The sequence below is a fragment of the Erythrolamprus reginae genome, chromosome 2 (genome assembly GCF_031021105.1).
Source record: "Erythrolamprus reginae isolate rEryReg1 chromosome 2, rEryReg1.hap1, whole genome shotgun sequence".
NCBI lineage: Eukaryota > Metazoa > Chordata > Lepidosauria > Squamata > Dipsadidae > Erythrolamprus > Erythrolamprus reginae.
In genome coordinates this window covers 47,740,589-47,760,126 of record NC_091951.1, presented here as the reverse complement: position 1 = coordinate 47,760,126, position 19,538 = coordinate 47,740,589, and the positions used below count along the sequence as shown (strand labels likewise).

Below are 19,538 nucleotides of genomic sequence, written 5' to 3'. Positions count from 1 at the left end.
ATTAATTAATAAAAAGACATTCTTCACCCTATTTATAAAGCAATATATTTTGTGTTTCAGAAACTTCCACTCTCTGTGTGTGTTTTTGTCTTTATCTGCTGCTCAACCAGTGTCAGGCAGAACAGGGAGTAGCCATATGACAGCAGAGAGTATGGCAAGACTTTTACTTACAGGAATCAACTGGTTGGTAATAAAAGAATCTACACAGAGAGAAACCCATACAAATCCTTGGCGTGCAGAAAGGATTTCAGAGAAACTAGTAGTCTTTCTTCCCATGGGAACATCCATGAAAGGATGAAGTCATGTAAGTGCATGGACTGTGGAGAGAGAGCGACAGGAGCAGGAATGATGTAATTCCCCGTACAGAGATACATTTGGTTAAGAATCTATGTTAATTCTAGATTTAATTTGTTAAATCCCAGGATTTTCTTTTCAAGAGTTTCCTGCCACTCACTGAGTGGCAGGAAACTCCTGAAAAGAAAATCCATGGATTTAATAAATTAAATCTAGAATTAACATAGATTTTAAACTAAATGTATCTCTGTATGGGGAATTACCTTATTCCTGCTCCTGTCACTCTCTCCCCACAGTCCATGCAAATAGAGAATATTTAGAATTTCGCCTTTTTTCCTTTTCTCAAATTTCTGTTTTTCTCTCGCTTTAATCTCCCTTTTTCTTTCTCTCGGGCTGCACGATTGGGGTGGGGACTGATGGAGTGCTCGGGCCGATGAAGGCTGCCCCGCGGGCTTTCTTGAGCATCTGGATACACAGAGCACTGACACACGCCTCCTTTTCCTCAGCTGCCGCCACGTGCCCTATATCACTTGCCCAGTGGTAGGCGTTTCTCGCGGGGTCCCTCCCCGGAGCGCCCTCATGTCGGATAATATTCTCTATTTTCAATCAATTAAAAATCATTAATATCATTAATCTCCCCAACAATTCTAAATTCAGTTCCATTTATGCATTAATTCAAATCAGTATCACCTATTACATACAGTATCGATAATAAAACACAAAACTCGGAGCGGCTCACAACAATAATAAACAATGTACAAATCCAATATTTAAAAAACAATTAAAAAACCCTGATAATAAAATAATCACACAACCCAATCAAACCATACATAACCCAAATAGTTGGGGGAGGTGTCAATTTCCCCATGCCTGGCGGTAAAGGTGAGTTTTCAACAACTTACCAAAGGGGGCAGTTCTGATCTCTGGGGGAGATTGGTTCCAGAGGGCCGGGGCTGCCAGAGAGAAGGCTCTTCCCCTGGGCCCAGCCGGACGACATTACTTAGTCGACGGGACCCAGAGAAGGCCAATTCTGTGGGACCTAATCGGCCGCTGGGATTCGTGCGGCAGAAGACTGTCCCGGAGGTATTCTGGTCCGATGCCATGTAGGGCTTTATAGGTCATAACCAACACTTTGAATTGTGACCGGAAACTGATCGGCAGCCAGTGCAGACCACGGAGTGTTGATGAGACATGGGCGTATCTGGGAAGGCCCGTGATTGCTCTCGCGGCCGCATTGTGCACGATCTGAAGTTTCCGAACACTTTTCAAAGGTAACCCCATTTGAGCAATGATAACCGTCTTACTCAGGAGATAGAAACGTTGGCCTCCATTGTGGTCAGAGCAGAGATCAAGGATTATCTGTCTGACCAGTGCACTCTTTTAGAAGCAGATCAGCAGATCAGGAGTCCATTTTGAAGCTCCACAGAAAATATCTAGGGGGGAAGGCAGGTTGTTCTCGACTTACAATGGTCCATTTACTGACTGTTCAAAGTTGCAACAGTCCTGAAAAAAGTGACTCATGCACCCTTTTCACACTCAGGACCTTTGCGGCAGCCCGATGATCACAGGATCAAAACTGCTGTTTCATATGGCAAAACTCTATTTTCTGGCTGTAACACGTCAGGTAAGGATGACCATTATAACATTTTCTTGCTATAATTACTAAACTATACAAACCATTAATAATCACTAACACCAGGAAAAACAAATTACCCATATCAATAAGGAATATACAAGCCCCCAAAAAATCTGTCTAGGGAAAAAACAAAACTGGCTATGTAGCTAACTATAAAAACCTTACACTGTCTACTGTTGACCTCACCCCATTGCAAAGAGGTCTGTAAGGGGCGTGCATAAGGGCACCAGAGTCCCTAGCGTCCCTGTCCTGATGTTCCCTTTTATATATATTCATTACATGCATTCAAATCATGTGTACTGTATTCTCATTTTTCTTATCCAATAAATAAAATAAAATCCATGTTTTTCACCATTAAACCACTGGAGGGCGAAAGGTGGATTCCAGAGGAGGGTGAGAAGGGAGTGACATTCTTAATCTTGCCTCTCTAGGACTCTACACTCCCTCTGGTTAACCCTTTGAGTTTTGCAGGAGGTACAACTGGAGGAAAGTCTTGAAGGGAAGGGAAGAGACTCAGCTGTGGTCCTGGGAGACTGGTGGATGTTTTCCCATTCAGAGGGAGGCAGGAGGTTCTCACGCTGAAGAAGTAAGAGATATTGATGTATGTATGTATGTATGTATGTATGTATGTATGTATTTATTATTAAGTACACTAGAGTGCCTTCCGTCCCCTGTCCTATTGCTCTCCTATATCTCCTATACCTTTCTTCTATTCCTATATCTCTTCTGCTATTCTTTCATTGATATGTTCTATTACTATATCTTCTTTTCTATTCTTTCATAGATATATTTTACTATGAGTATCTCCTCTATAACCGTCATCATGTATTTTACTATGTGTATATATATATATATATATATATATATATATATATATATATATATATATATATATATATATATATACATAGGTATATATATATACCTACTAAAACCCTCATTGTGTATTGGACAAAATAAATTAATAAAATAAAATAAAAATATTTGGATTTATATGCAACCCCTCCCCGAAGACTCGCGGTGGATTACAACATAATATATATGCCCTCATCCAGGTTCATTCTAATGTGCCCCGAGAGTGGGAGAGCCCAGATCCCATGTGCCCCTGCCCCCCTTTCTATGCTCGTAACAGGCGGGGTGTGATGGGGTAAGTAGACTGCCAGAAAAGCTATTTTGCCTTCAATTGTGTTGTCCACAGAAAGAAATCCAGATCCCCAGGAAAAAGGAGGGTATTATGGGGGAGGCAGTCACACCCTACTTCCTGGGAAAAGCTCGGTAGGGGCAGAGGACGAACTTACATGGGAAATTACAAGCAGGAAAGAATAAAAGTTTTTACAAAGAAGGAGATGCAGAAGATTGTGCCTGTATTCTTACTATGTGCTGCATGAAACTAAAATAGGGCCTGGGTCCTCTGCAGTTCAATTTGTCTTAGGAGGTGTAGGAAGTTAATCCCCACCCGTCTCCTAGAAAAAATGAAATATCCTAGGAAATATTAAAAAGGCAGATTATATTGAATATCACCAGAAACATGATTTTAGGAAACAAAAAAAAAGACCCACTCTTAGTAGCCCTCACCTTTGTCAATGTGCCCATCAAGGAATGGCCCAGCTCACCTTTGTTAAAAGATGGACTAATCTATTCTACATAACAAACCAACTCCTGACAGAGCCATATTAGGAATTGCCCAAGAGCTTTCATTCTACCATCACCCAGCAAAGGGCCAGCCAAACCCAAACTCAAAAACACAGCCTACAATGTTTCCTTTGCATGGCACCATGGGAATCCAACAGTCAGTGCATTTCTGGCATAGAAGCAGGAGGGCCTCAGGGCGGGGCCCCATAGAACATAAAACAAGGAACTTCCCAGCATTTCTCCACACACACACACACCTAACATCTGGAAACATGTGATTCACCTTCTCTGGACAGAAGCTCATGCCATGTGCTCCTGTCCACCATTAAACCTCCTTTCCAAGCAACCTCTATGAATCCAGTTTGTTTTTCCCCACTTGGAACTTAATCCATAAGAATATTAAGGAGAGAAGCAATTTAGAACTAAGGAGAAAATTCCTGGCAATTAGAACAATTGATCAGTGGAACAGCTTTCCTCCAGAGGTTGTGAATGCTCCAACACTGGAAGTTTTGAAGAAGAGATTGGAGAACCATTTGTCTGAAGTGGTGGAGTGTCTCCTGCCCAAGCAGGAGGTTGGACCAGAAGACCTCTGTGCGCTGAAATTTTATGAAAAAGTTCACACGAGACGTTTGGACAAAGAGAACAGAAATGTTTTTTCTCTCTGGGTATACCAAAAACGGTTTGCAAAGCGGGTACTCTTCCCAAGGGAAGAGACACTTGTACAGAAGCTAAAGAGCAGGTTATATAGGTTTTTACAAATCACAAAGGTACATAGAATTCCTCAACTTATCATAGGGGTATACAGAATTCCTTGCCCAAATACGGTCCACATCCTGCCTCCCTCTCCCGAAGATGAATAGTTTATTGGGTAAACAGCAAACATTTATTTTGTTAAACAGCAAACATTTATCTTGTTAAAAACAGATCCCAAAGTGACAGTCACAAGATAAGGAAAAACAGGAAATCCTAATCTTGTTAAAGACAAACTACAGACAGCAAATACTGATATTCTTAAAATAAAATTTAAATTATTTTATACACAATGGATTTTTCCTTCAATTCCTTCATTTCTCTTCTTTGTTTTATACAAAACTGTTTAAGATTTTGTTTGATTTCTAACAACTTGCTTTTTTCTTCGTTATTCATTTTCTCTTCCTGAATAATTTGCTGTTCATTCTCCAATAATTTCAACTCATCCCCAAATTCTTTTATTACCATTATAGTTTTAATTGATTGTTGACTGGATACAATGCTTTCAATGGAACTCTGGACAAAACTTCTAATTAAGGAAATAAGACAGGGTAACATCATTAGTCCATAGATTATTCTCAAGCACAGTCTTATTGGTTCCAGCAGTAATATTTAAAACTATCATTGTTTCACAAGGGACATATCCAATATTAGGGGCATGGAGATTTATTCTATTTACACACCTTCTAATCAGAATCGGATTTTGTAGCATCCATTAACTTTCTGCTCATATGCTATGCTTATATTCCGTTCTACTGCTTCTAAGGGCCATTGGTCCCCTACATTTGTTCCCCCACACACATAACAATTGGACACATTTAATGTCTGAGCAATAGTTTAAGAACAAATTTCTGGCTACCTCTGGTACTTAAAAGGTTTCTCAATCTCTTCCCAAAAGTCTGAGAAGAAGGTCTTACTTAATGGGTTTCCTTCTTCTACTAACTTACTAATTTTTAAATAAAATAAACCTCCAGGGTCAATCCCAGATCCATATATTCTTATTCCATGTTGGCTTCACCATTTACTTATAAACTCTTGTGGATTATTTATGGTAAAATTAACATAATTACACTTATTGTTCTCACAATTACTTTGCACATTTACTTTGGTAAGATATCCACTGGCTCCAAGGTTAGTATTCCATGTGGCCCAACCTACACAATTCCAATAAGGACAGTATTTTTCATCAGTATTAAAACACTGTTCTTTAGTCTCCTCCCATTTTTGAGGACAGATATATTTGTCATTATATATGTATGTTCTTTGTCAATCCATATTCCGACATCCACTGGGTACCTTGGCCAACTGGCAAGCTTCTAAAAGTTTTATTAGTAGGATTTCTTATTTGCACTTTAGAATAAAGCTTTCCCTGATCATTTCCCTCCTTTACTTCTAACCAATATTGAACTGGGTTTTCCTTTGGATCATAACATGTCATTTTGCCTTGTTGCTTGCATACATGATATGCTATAACCCTAAACTGACACTGCAAAGCTTTTTCTGTACACTCATATTTGCTTTGGTAAACCAAAGTTTGCCCTATCTTGCTCCCTGCTTGTACTGTTTTATGCACTTCTAGCAATCATTTCCCTTCTCCCTTATGTCTATTTTCATTATTATTATTATTATTATTATTATTATTATTATTATTTTAATGAGTGGGTGAATCATTTGCACCTTCTTTTCATCAGTCATTCAAAAACTCCATTTTTAATATTCTGGTTGATTTTGTTATTTTAGTGTCCAAGGCACAACGGCCTGTCCATCCCATAGGTAAATCTGAATACAACTGATTTCCACATTTTATATTGACTGGAATCTTGTGAATAAAGGTGGATGGGATAGTCTTATTCCACCGTCCACACATTGCCCATTTTTGTAATTCTGCATTCACCTTACATAATGGATCCTCACCTCCAATTATAACATAACACTGAAATTCCTGAAATTCCTCCCAGAGACCACCCCAATGGCAAGGATGTGTCTCATCTTTGGGCCATTCAGTTACCATTTCATTAAACACATAAGTACATCTCTCTCGGGGCTCCCATCCCATTTCTCTCCCCTGTCCACCTTTTGCACTTATACAAATCCGATAACCCTCTGCTTTTCTCATTATCAACCCTAGCCATAATAGCATTACCCATCCTTCATTTCTCTTCTTGTGGGTGTACAGGCATCCAGGCTGAAAGGGAAAAATAAGCATTTTATTTTCTGGTTATCCGCAGCTTCAAGGATCCGACAGGTTGACTTGTCCATGTATTGGGAGCACTGCTTTTCTTCACATGAGTATAATGAGTCCAGCCTCGTTCTGCAGTTCTAACAGCGGTATCTGTAGTCAGCAGCACCTGGAACGGGCCTTCCCACATAGGTTGGAGTTTCTCGAGCTTCCACCGTTTTATCAGAATCCAATCACCAATTTCTTTACTTTAAAACTCAGGACAGATGTTTGCAACAACAGGCTACTTAATCTGGAATATTCAAAAGACTAGGACAATGATTGCAAATATTGTATCAGATCTTTATACGGAAATCTCCTGTTTTTAATCCACTCCCCCCTTAAAGACATTCCAAACAACATTTCATAAAACGTTAACCCAGTGTCTCTTTGAGGCTGAATTCTAATTCTCAACAGAGCTATAGATAATCCTTTGATCCAAATTAGCCCAGTCTCCATGTATAACTTAGTTAAACAATGTTTTATTTTACCATTCATATTTTCAGCCTTCCCAGAAAGGTGCAAGGGCTATGTAAGTCCCAATAAATTCCCAAACCGTTTCATAATTCCCTGCACAATTCTCCCAATAAAGTGTCTACCTTAATCTGAAACAATTTGTTGTGCTAACCCATACCTAGGTATAACTTGTTCTAGCAGTAATCTTGTTCTGTTTCATCTACACACGGAAAAGCCTCCACCCAACCTATCAACTGATCCACTATTACCAGTAAACATTTAAATCTTCCGACTTGTGACATTTCTATAAAATCTATTTGTACATTCTGAAAGGGATATAATACAAGTGATCTTCCTTCTTGTTGTCATTGTCTTACATAGTTCTGGTTTACCTTTTGGTTTACACATTTATTCACCACCTATTGTGCTGTAGTATATATTTTTATCCCAGTAAATGTTTTCAATACTGTGTCTATCAATCCTTGAGTTCCCCAATGACTCCCTTCATGTAATCTTTCCATTATTCTCCTAAAATAAGGTTGGTTCAATACTTGTCTTCCATCTGGGAGGAATCATTTCTCATCCTTCCCCTGCTGTCCTCCTATCTGCTTTAGTTTTTCCTGTTTACCTTCACTAAATAGAATTTCTTCAGGATCTAATACTTGAGGAATCAGAACAAACACTCCTTCCTCCTCCTTCTGGCCCGCTGCTTGAGCTTCTCTATCTGCTAATCTGTTTCCTTTCTTATCTTCTTCTTCCCCCTTTTGATGTGCTCGAATATGAATTACAGCAATTTCTTGTGGCCCTTTTAAGACTTTTAAAACCTGATATATCAACTCAAAATGTATTAAATTCTTTCCTTGACTTGCCACATATCCCCTTTCCCTCTAAATTTCCTCAAAAGTGTGTACAACTCCCAAAAACATATTTTGAATCAATGTATATATATTTACTATCCTTTCTCTACTTAATTCTAGAGCTCTCAATAAAGCATATAATTCGGTCACTTGTGCAGATCAGTGGTTGGGTAACTACTACTACTACTACTACTACTTCTTCTTCTTCTTCTTCTTCTTCTTCTTCTTCTTCTTCTTCTTCTTCTTCTTCTTCTTCTTCTTCTTTTAATCACTGACCAAGTTTTCCTCTAATAAATGACCTTGATCATTTACCTGAATGGTGTAACAACTGGCAACTTCAAATCTCAACCAACAAATGCTCTGTCTTACAGAATCAAAATACTAAATACATACTTGGAAATAATGAACTCATAGCTAACCCTCACCCTGTCAAAGACCTTGGAGTACTCATATCCAATGACCTATGTGCCAGAGCTCACTGTAACAACATTGCTTAAAAAAAAGGCATTAAGAGTTACAAACCTAACCTTACATAGCTTCTTCTCCAGAAACACTGAACTATTAACCAGAGCTTACAAAACATTCATCAGACCAATACACGAATATAGCTCACCTGTATGGAACCCACATTGCATAACTGATATTGACACAATTGAGACAGTCCAGAAATACAGTACTTCACAAGAAGAGTCCTTCACTCCTCTCGAAACAAACTACCTTACTCCTCCAAACTTCAAATACTACGCTTAGACAATCTACAACTACGTCTCCTCCGAACAACTGATTTAACTGTTGTTCATAAGATCATACACCATAACGTCCTTCCTATTAGTGACTTCACTCCAAAAACAACAACACAATAATAGATACAAACTAAATGTAAATCGCTCCAAACTTGATTGCAGAAAATATGACTTCAGCAACAGAGTGATCAATGCCTGGAGCTCACTACCTGACTCTGTTGTTTCTTCCCCTAACCCCAAAATCTTCAACCTTAAATTATCTACTGTTGATATCTCCCGTTTTCTAAGAGGTCTGTAAGGGTCATGCAAAAGCACATTATTGTGCCTACCATCCCTGTTCTTCTCTCATATTATCCTATTATCCTAATAATGGCATATCCATTGGAACAATGTCCTTCCACTAATCTTGAAGATCCATCTATCACATTCCTGGCATCCTTTCTCCTTGTCCACTTCCAAATCCTCATCTTCTATCTTGGCCCCTGCCTCTGCCTCTGTCCCTGCCTCGGGAAACAAAACCTCTCCTTTCTCTTCCACTAAACTTCAGAATCCTTCTTTACTGTCTCAATCATCCTCTGCCCAGTCTCTTACATTCCAAAATATTTCTAATTGGCTTAAACCAAACTCCTTCTCTTCCTTTTCTCAAGGACACATCCATCAAGTCAGATCCAACTCTGGTCTGTAATTTAATTACTTCATCTCATTAATTTTATTTGATTCTTCTTCTAAATCTCCTCTTAAAAACTAAGCTGGATTCAAGTTAACATCAGTAGTTAAAACTAATCATTTGCTCCATAAGTATTCTCTCATATTTGAAACTCTTTCAATCCATCAAGACCAAAAAGAGAGGTGCTAACTACCACAGCTCCTCCAACAATTAATTTTATGCTTTCTTTCACTAACACTGAAAATATTTAAACCAGTTCTGTAACAATTTCTGAAGGGCAACAACTTGTGTTGTTAACAAATAAGCCCTAAAGTGGAGCACCCATCTTCTAATTTATTTATTTATTTATTTATTTTAATCAATGTGTCCCACACAGAGACATAAAAGGGGGGGGGGGGAAATGAACAGCCCTTGCTTTTCTTTTCTTTTCAGAAAACAATCTTAATAGGTATTCTAAGTTAATGCTCTGAAATATATTTGGGGCAAACTTTAGAATCAATGCTTTGCTTTTAGTAAAATGAATCAGATTCAACTTCTATTCAAATGGAAGCAAATTCTCATCAAAATCTTTTCAAAATCTTTTCCATATATATGTGTGTGTGTTTGTTTAATTAAAATTATTTTAAAAACCTCAAATTATCTTTAAAAAAAAGAATCAAATCCAAACAGTGAAAGGCTTTATGAATAAGCTGCCCATTGACTCCTCCTTTCTCAAGCAAGGAGAAGGGGGAGTGAAGGGGGGGGAACTGTTAAAAGCGAGCAGCTACACTGAAAGGGGGAGGGGGGGGCTATCCTTTCTCTCTCTTACTCCTTCAAGGCAAAAGAATCCTTGACAAGGAAAATGTTACATATATATATATTTACACAGAAATGTAATACTTTTCTCCACTCATCATTCTCTCAACAATTTTTTTTCCCTCCTTCTAGCTTTAGAAAATAACATACTGGTACATTTCGTTACAGCTTACTGTTTTAAAGAATCAAAAATGCATTCACACCAACTGTTTCTTACTGCTTGTATACATCATCTTCATATCAAAATTCCATTTCATACAAATAAATCTACAATTATTCCAGGGAGCTTTTTCATAAGCTAATGAGTTCCATTCTACACACAAACACACAGATCATTCATTTGCCGGCCAGCCAAAACATATCACAATCAATCCAATTCTACACATCGTTATTATGTTAAATCCCCTATTAATCACTCAGCCTCTTTTCTTACTTGGAGTAAACTTGATGTTTTGGGGAATTTCCATTCTCCTGAAATCTGCATAGTAGTTGGGGGGTCTAAATCAAATGACCAATTCAAAAATTGCATTTTCAGACTTTGTTGATTCCAGGCATTTAAAAAATCTAACTTTCCTCCTTTTGTTACTACAGAGCTCTTTAACTCTTTAACTCTGGGCTATCTGCCCCTTTAACTCTTTTACTTCCTTAAATAAAAGTTTTAGCAACTCTTTCTCTTCAGGTTCAGAGTCTGAACCAGACTCTTTTCTCTCTCTCTCTCTCTTTCTGTTTATGTCTGCAGACTCTTTATTTCCCATTATTTTCTTTACTTCTTGATCTTGAATTTTTAAGGCAAATTTCCCACTAGGAGATTGGAGTATCTTTTAGTCTCCAAACTACCTAGCCCACCCGAGGCAGTTTTCTCACTAGGAGATTGGAGTATCTTTTAGTCTCTAAGCTACCTAGCCCACCTTTCCAAGAATTATCTTGCCCTTGGACGTTAATGGTAGTTTTCCCACTAGGATTTCCCTGTTGGAGTTTCCCACTATTGAGACTTTCAATTCACACTTCACCAACTTTCATGCCTCCTTTTCTGGCCAATTCCCTTGCGGGAGGATGGAACCGCAAATCAGGAGTCAACTCTCACATCGTCCTGCAGATCCTCTAATAGGACCCCTCAAAAGGACGTCTCACCACACACACTCAATAGTCTCCAAACAACCTAGCCTACCCGCCCAATAACCGTCTGAGTAAGTAGTCCCTTAGTTGTAAAATGCCATAGCAAATTACAGGTACTTACCAGACCTGTGTACAGGGTTGCCCGGTCCTCGAGGGGCCTTCTATTATTTCTCTTTGTCTCTTTGTCTCTTCCTCTTTCTGTCTCCTTGTCCTAGTGATCTCGTTTAGCCAATTTTACGGGTCTACCAGAGCCAATTACCTATCCATGGAGGTCCGTCCTCTGTCCAAATGAGACAGGGTGCACCTAAAGACGTTCCTCCCTGGACAGTCAACAGGATGGAATCCCGGACGAGCCACCAAGTTGTGCGCTGAAATTTTATGAAAAAGTTCACACGAGACGTTTGGACAAAGAGAACAGAAATGTTTATTCTCTCTGGGTATACCAAAAACGGTTTGAAAAGCGGGTACTCTTCCCAAGGGAAGAGACACTTGTACAGAAGCTAAAGAGCAGGTTATATAGGTTTTTACAAATCACAAAGGTACATAGAATTCCTCAACTTATCATAGGGGTACACAGAATTCCTTGCCCAAATATGGTCCACATCCATTATTGGGTAAACAGCAAACATTTATCTTGTTAAACAGCAAACATTTATCTTGTTAAAAACAGATCCCAAAGTGACAGTCACAAGATAAGGAAAAACAGGAAATCCTAATCTTGTTAAAGACAAACTACAGACAGCAAATACTGAAATTCTTAAAATAAAATTTAAATTATTTTATACACAATGGATTTTTCCTTCAACCTCCCAAGGTTCCTTCCAGCTCTTTTGTTGTTATTATTATTATTTATTATTATTTCCAACAAAGGGTAAAGGAACCAGGAAATAATCCCAATCTACGTTCCTTTAACCCTTGTGTTTCACACAAATCACCACTTGCAGTTACTCTTTGGGCTTAAGGCAATCTTTTTGTGAACCTGCCTGCTTATAATAATGTAATTTGACTCTTAAAAAGGAAGCCCTGAATAAAGGGAAATGGAACATCCTAAGCAAGACTCACTTCGTTGGCTTTCATTTTATGTGAACTTTCAGGGTTTCTTAATGTGTTCCGGGATTGGCATGTTGTGTGAACCCTGATAGCAGGTATAGGTGCAGTAGCATAATTGCTCTGGACTTGCACCGTGACTCAGAGCCACGGGAGCAAACACACATCACCGTTCCACCTTAGCAGGCCACCTCTGCCTAAGAGCCAGGAGGAAGCAAGGGAGAAAGTAGAATCTCTAGTCTGCTTTGGGGGGAAACAGGAGTGAAGGAGAAAAGCTGCCCCGAGTCTGAGAGGGGAAGCGCGGCCCATACATCTAATAAATAAATAAATTATTATTATTTAATCATTAATTAATAATCTAATAATCTAATTAATAAAAGGACTGCTCCCATTGGCCCCTCATTTGACAGCTTCCCTACAAATAGGGAGCTCTCATCCTCTGTTGTTCCGACTTCTGCCTCACCTGTTTTGTTGCTGAATAAAAAGTTCCTTGTTCCTGACATGCCTCTCTGTGTTTTCCTTCAAGCTAGCCGACTCCAGGCTATCTAACCCTTATCCAATCTCTTCATAAAAACTTCCATTGTTGGAGCATTCACAACCTCTGGAGGTAAGGGGTTCCACTGGTTAATTGTTCTATCACAAACTTTCTACCTATTTCTAAGTTGCTTCTCTTCTTGATTAGTTTCCACCCATTGCTTCTTGTCCTACCCTCAGGTGCTTTGGGGAATAGCTAGATTTCCTCTTCTTTGTGGCAACACTGGAGATATTGGAACACTGCTATCCTGTCTCCCCTAGTCCTTCTTTTCATCAACATAGACATACCCAGTTCAAAACAATTCTTCACATGTTTTATCCTCCAGTTTAATCCCCTTTGTTGCTCTTTCATGCACTCCTTTTTAGGGTGTATATATATTTTCTTGGTTTTTAAAAATCACGCCCTTCTTTGAGGGAGAGAGAAATAGAAAAAGAACTGTTCTCAAATGCATTTATTCAGTGTATTTCATCATAAATTTTGATGAGGGTCAAGTCCATAGTTTGCAACACATACATAGAAACTAACTGCTCAGTGCCGCTGTAATCCTCCAATAGCTTAGAAATATACTTCCAGGAGTAGGATTATTACTCAACTGTTAAATGCACCATTTTCTAATTCTTTATTTGGTTTTTGGTCTCAGATACATAAACTGGAAGCGATTTCTACAGCATTTCATAGAGACAAAGTTCTCTTCAACAAAGAGTTTGTTCTCAGGCTAGATGAATGCTCCAGTGAATGAAAAAGCATTTGGAGACCCTCAAGATTCATTCAACCTATTTGCAATTGTGTAATAGGACAGAGGAAGAATGGCAAGCCATTTGGCATATGAGAGAACAGGAAAAAGCCCTTCTGCCACTCAGTCTGGGAGCCAGGGGGAGATCTGGGAAAGATCTGGGCAGAAGATCTTGGAGGAGGAAACCATCGTTTCACAAGTCCATGCCTGGAAATTCAGGAGCCTCCAATATCAGGAGGATGAGGGTCCCCGAGGACTTTGCAGCCGACTCCATTCCTTCTGTAGTCGATGGTTGAGACCAGAAAAGCACACAAAAGCACAGATGCTGGACCTGATTGTTCTGGAGCAGTTCCTGGCGCTTCTGCCCCTGCAGATGGAGAGCTGGGTGCGGGAGTGTGGAGCAGAGACCACCTCCCAGGCGGTGGCCCTGGTGGAAGGCTTCCTCCTGAGCCAGGCAGAGGTGGAGAAGGAGGAGCAGGTTGAGTTGCAGGTGAGATAATTTCATCTCGGGAGCCTAGAAGGAGTTTAGATGTAATCAACAATGTTTTTTAATTCTATGCTCCCCTGTCCAATTGTCTTTCCTTTATCTCATATATCATATATATTTTCTTCCTTTCATATATCTTCTCCTCTAATTTTACATATTATCTTTATATATTATCTTTATATACTGTGTTCAGTTCTGGAGACCTCACCTACAAAAAGATATTGACAAAATTGAACGGGTCCAAAGACGGGCTACAAGAATGGTGGAAGGTCTTAAGTATAAAATGTATCAGGAAAGACTTAATGAACTCAATCTGTGTAGTCTGGAGGACAGAAGGAAAAGGGGGGACATGATCGAAACATTTAAATATGTTAAAGGGTTAAATAAGGTTCAGGAGGGAAGTGTTTTTAATAGGAAAGTGAACACAAGAACAAGGGGACACAATCTGAAGTTAGTTGGGGGAAAGATCAAAAGCAACGTGAGAAAATATTATTTCACTGAAAGAGTAGTAGATCCTTGGAACAAACTTCCAGCAGACCTGGTAGATAAATCCAAAGTAACTGAATTTAAACATGCCTGGGATAAACATATATTCATCCTAAGATAAAACACAGGAAATAGTATAAGGGCAGACTAGATGGACCATGAGGTCTTTTTCTGCGGTCAGTTTTCTATGTTTCTATATATATTACTTCGTGTCTATTCTCTTCCATATGTATTGTGTATTGGACAAATGAGTAAATTTAAAAAATTTACCAGTTCTCTGACATTCATAACATTTCACTAATTCTTGAAGGACGTTGTTCCATTATCCAATCCTAGAAGAAAGATTTGGGAAACTTTTCTTTCTTCTTTTCCAACCTAACTGATGAACATTGGGTGCTTTCAGTTGGTGTTGAAAGAACAGAACAAGAATCCATGTCATGGTTTATGTGGTCCTTTCATTCTTCTTCTTTTCTCTGGCTTATATTCCAAGCCCTTCACTGTGGAGAACAGAGATGCTGAGGGAAGGAGGCATCAATCCGATACCCCTAGGGAACTGTTTTTCTTGAGGCCTACTGAACATGACAAAAATCAAGGTACATGCACAGGTAATACAAGATTCCCTCATTCCCCATGGAGATCTCAGCTGGCTCATCTTCTCTATGTCTTTGCTATTATAGCACCTCTCCTTCTATTTTGTTAATTTTGCATTTTATAATTCTGTGTCCCTCACAGGGGAGAATGGAGGGAAGCTGATTCTTCCTTATGGTGAAGATGAAATTATTGTTCAATCTCCAACTCAAGTAAGAGAAGGGAAATTATTTATTAGATTTGTTTTCTCCCTGGTTCTGTTTCTTTGTTTCCCGTTCAGCCAATGGCTGAGACTATTTGAAGCTTCCTTGCTATATGACGAGTTTTGTGTCTCTGGGTATTGATGGCACTTTACCAAATCCATCCAGAAGAAAATGCATCTTTTACTGAATGGCAACAAAAGATCTCATAAAAGCTGCCTAAAATATTTTTTCAGTCAAATCCTTTTTCTTCTGTCCATTTTCTCATCTCAATCCTGGAATCCTATTAAGCATAGACCTTAGTGCACAATTTTCCTAAAGAAAAGGGTAGATCTTGCCGTCCCTCCCAGACCTATTCTGTACTCTTTTTTCCAGGGGGGTCTTGTGCCCTTTAAGGATGTGGCTCTTTATTTCTCTGAGGACGAGTGGTCTCAGCTGGATCCTCACCAAAAAGCTCTGCATTGGGAAGTCATGCTGGAAAATTACAGAAACACGGCTTCTTTAGGTAAGATTTTCTATTTTCCAGGCAGGATTCAGGAAGATATGATGTCGTTTGATGCCATTGGCTGTTTCCTATTTGAATTTCTCCAAATAAAGGTCATCTCTTGAGAGGGAGAAGGAAAAGATATGCTGTTTTGTTGCTCCTAGTATGGAAGGAGATCAATGGCTTTCTGCTTAGAGGAATCCTGTGCCATTTGTCAACTGTTGAGTTGTTCTATTTTGATTTAAACCTGTCAGTGATAAAGTAATTCCTTGGTGTCAGGTAATGCTAAACTCTGATACCGATATTTCATATTATTTGGCCCAGGTTTTCCAAATATGAAGGATTGCAATTCAATTAATTATTTTGGCTTAATAGACTTTGCTTCCATTTCATTTCTATCCTGAGTCTTGGAATTACGGCATTTTGTTTCAAAGTTAATTCTCAGAAGGCTCTTCCGGAATTGGCCCACCTCCAATAAATCTTAGGTTTTCTACAAATGCTTTATGGGATGTTTCTCCTTTTTTCTTAACGTTGCTAACATTTTTATTCATTTTTTCCTTTAAAGGTTATAGTGGGCAAGGGTATAAAGAGTCGAATGAACCATTCCAAAAGTACAGACTTGGGAACGGAACAGAGAAGCTTGAAAATCAAACTGAACAACAAAGGCAGAAGAAAAACCCAACAAATAATTGGAATAAGGAAATGTCATCTTCAGTTGATGCTCAGTTGCAAAGCTTTCTTGACCAACCAGGAAAAATAGAGAAAAAATATATTAGAAAAGGCGCAGGACTATTCAAAGACATATTAGATGTAAATGAATATTATCCAACTGAACCCAAACCAGAAGACTATATATGCAAAGACAGTGAAAAAAATTACAGTGGGACATTCACTCATTCTAGAGAAAGAGTGATATCTGAGAAAGGGAGGCACGTAGGGGAGAAGCCATATAAATGCATGGAGTGTGGAAAGGAGTTCATTGAAAACAATAAACTTACACGCCATCTAAGGATCCACACAGGGGAGAAGCCATACAAATGCATGGAGTGTGGAAAGGACTTCAGACAAAGCAGTCAACTTACATCCCATCTAAGGATCCACACAAGGGAGAAGCCATACAAATGCATGGAGTGTGGAAAGGGCTTCAGAGAAAGCAGTAAACTTACATACCATCTAAGGATCCACACAGGGGAGAAGCCATACAAATGCATGGAGTGTGGAAAGGGCTTCAGAGAAAGCAGTAAACTTACATCCCATCTAAGGATCCACACAGGGGAGAAGCCATACAAATGCATGGAGTGTGGAAAGGACTTCAGACAAAGCAGTAAACTTACATCCCATCTAAGGATCCACACAGGGGAGAAGCCATATAAATGCATGGAGTGTGGAAAGGACTTCAGAGAAAGCAGTAAACTTACATCCCATCACAGGATCCACACAGGGGAGAAGCCATATAAATCCATGGAGTGTGGAAAGGGCTTCAGTCTCCTCAGTAATCTTAAACCCCATCAAAGGATCCACACAGGGGAAAAGCCATATAAATGTATGGAGTGTGGAAAGGTCTTCAGAAAAAGCAATGATCTTACACGCCATCAAAGGATCCACACAGGGGAGAAACCGTATGAATGCATGGAGTGTGGAAAGGGCTTTAGCCAAGATGGTAATCTTATTTCACATCAAAGGATCCACACAGGGGAGAAGCCATATAAATGCACGGAGTGTGGAAAGGACTTTAGTAATAATGGTCATCTTACCCGCCATCACAAGATCCACACAGGGGAGAAGCCATAAAAATGGAAGGAGTGTGGAAGGAGCTTCAGGCAAAATACTCATCTTATTTCACATCACAGGATCCACAGGGGAGAAGCCATATAAATGCTTGGAATGTGGAAAGGACTTCAGAAAAAGCAGCAATCTTATATCCCATCAAAGGATTCACACAGGGGAGAAGCCATATAAATATAGGGAGTGTTGAAAGGGCTTTAGCCAATAGACTAGTCGTAATTCCCATCAAAGGTCCCACACAGGGGAGAAGCCATATACACGGAGTATGGAAAGGGCTTTAGTTCCAACAGTTATCTTACTTCTCATAGAAGGATCCACACAGGGGAGTGTTGTGGTTGGCTCATGTCTAGCTCCTCTGATAACAGATTTTGACCCCGATGAGCTGTGTCCGTCGGAGCATCGGAGACCTGTGTGGCTCTCGGAGGGTTCAGATGGTGTGGGGGAAGGAGAGATGGAAGCTGAAAGTGCTGGAGAGGTAGAGGTGGAGGCCCCTGCAGTGTCTGTGGAACCCCCAGTTAGAGCCTCATCTGGGTCAGATGAGGAGGGGGTGGTTAATGGCCCCATTCTCCATGTCTGAGTGCGCAGGATTATGGGAGAACATGAGCAGCTGCGCAGATGCAGAAGATCTTAATAAGAGCTGGTAGTAATTGGGGAATCCTGCAGCAGGCGTAAAAGGGGAGTCTTTGTGGGAGAACCTTTTGCAGGAGTTTTCATTTGTGGTTTAAAAGACAATGAAACGGATCTGGGTTTCCCTCTCTAAACCAACATGTTGCATCCATGGAAAACAGCCCAGTTTTTGGACACCTTTGTTCTGAAAGACTGTAGCTATTGAACAATAAAGTGAATTCCTTTGCTGCAGCTCAGTTTGGAGGCATTATTTACAAATCTTGCGCTGTTTGGGACATTCGTTATTGGCTTGGCAGATAATCCTGAACTTTTGGTCATAAAGCTGCTCCGAGTCTTCGGAGAGGGGCGGCATACAGAATTAATTAATTAATAATAAAAAGACATTCTTCAGCCAATTTGTAAAGCAATATATTTTGTGTTTTGGAAACCTCCAGTCTCTGTGTGTGTTTTTGTCTTTATCTGCTGCTCAGCCAGTGTCAGGCAGAAGAGGGAGTAGCCATATGACAGCAGAGAGTATGGCAAGACTTTTACTTACAGGAATCAACTGGATGGTAATAAAAGGATCTACACAGAGAGAAACCCATACAAATCCTTGGCGTGCAGAAAGGATTTCAGAGAAACTAGTAGTCTTACTTCCCATAGGAACGTCCATAAAAGGATGAAGTCATGTAAGTCCATGGACTGTGGAGAGAGAACGACAGGAGCAGGAATGATGTAATTCCTCGTACAGAGATACATTTGGTTATGAATCTATGTTAATTCTAGATTTAATTTGTTAAATCCCGGGAGTTTCCTGCCACTCAGTTTTTTCTTCCCACTTCATTATACACAAAGTGTTTAAAATGTCCTTCTTCTGACATTCTTTAATAAGCACTGTAAGTCTTCCAAATAACATCTGAGACATAAATCAGAGTCCAGACCTTGGCCTTCTTCCAAGTTCCAATATATTGTCAGTAGTTAAACCAGTACTAACTTTTCCTACAGTTTCCCACCTAGGTTAAGGTTCATATAATCGGGATTAGGCTACTACCCGGACGGGGGGGGGGGGGGAAAGGCAGTGGGGTAGCCAAAATGGAACTCCACCCTAGAGCACCCAATTTGCACCAAAAGATGTTGAAAGGAAATGCAGGGCGTCCTCTTTGGTTACCCGCTGTGTTCTTCCCAAAAGAGTTTAAAAACCCCAAAGTCAGCGATTCTACTACTAACAAAATTGTCTAGGAAAAGTATAAGGAGATAAAATCTGGAATTAATTCTCTGTGAACTGGATTTCTGCCTCTCCCTCCTTTCTGAATGCCTATAATATTCCCTAGAAAAGAGGTCTGGTCGTCTGCAGGAAGGAGGGTTAAGACTCTTATGTGGAATGGGGCATTTTGGGATGTTCACTTAGGTTGTGGAAGTAGCA

At 39.6% G+C, this 19,538-nt stretch overlaps 1 protein-coding gene across 1 annotated transcript in view; it reads left to right on the top strand.

Annotated features, from left to right (window-relative positions):
* The window catches only part of LOC139160335 (zinc finger protein 208-like), a 59,906-nt gene extending 42,311 nt beyond the window's left edge, over window positions 1-17,595 (top strand). Inside the window, exon 7 of the mRNA XM_070738099.1 lies at window positions 16,772-17,595. Coding sequence (XP_070594200.1) covers window positions 16,772-17,515 — 744 coding nt within the window. The 3' untranslated portion in view covers window positions 17,516-17,595. The remainder of the gene's footprint in view (window positions 1-16,771) is intronic.
* The last annotated feature ends 1,943 nt before the right edge of the window (window positions 17,596-19,538 follow it).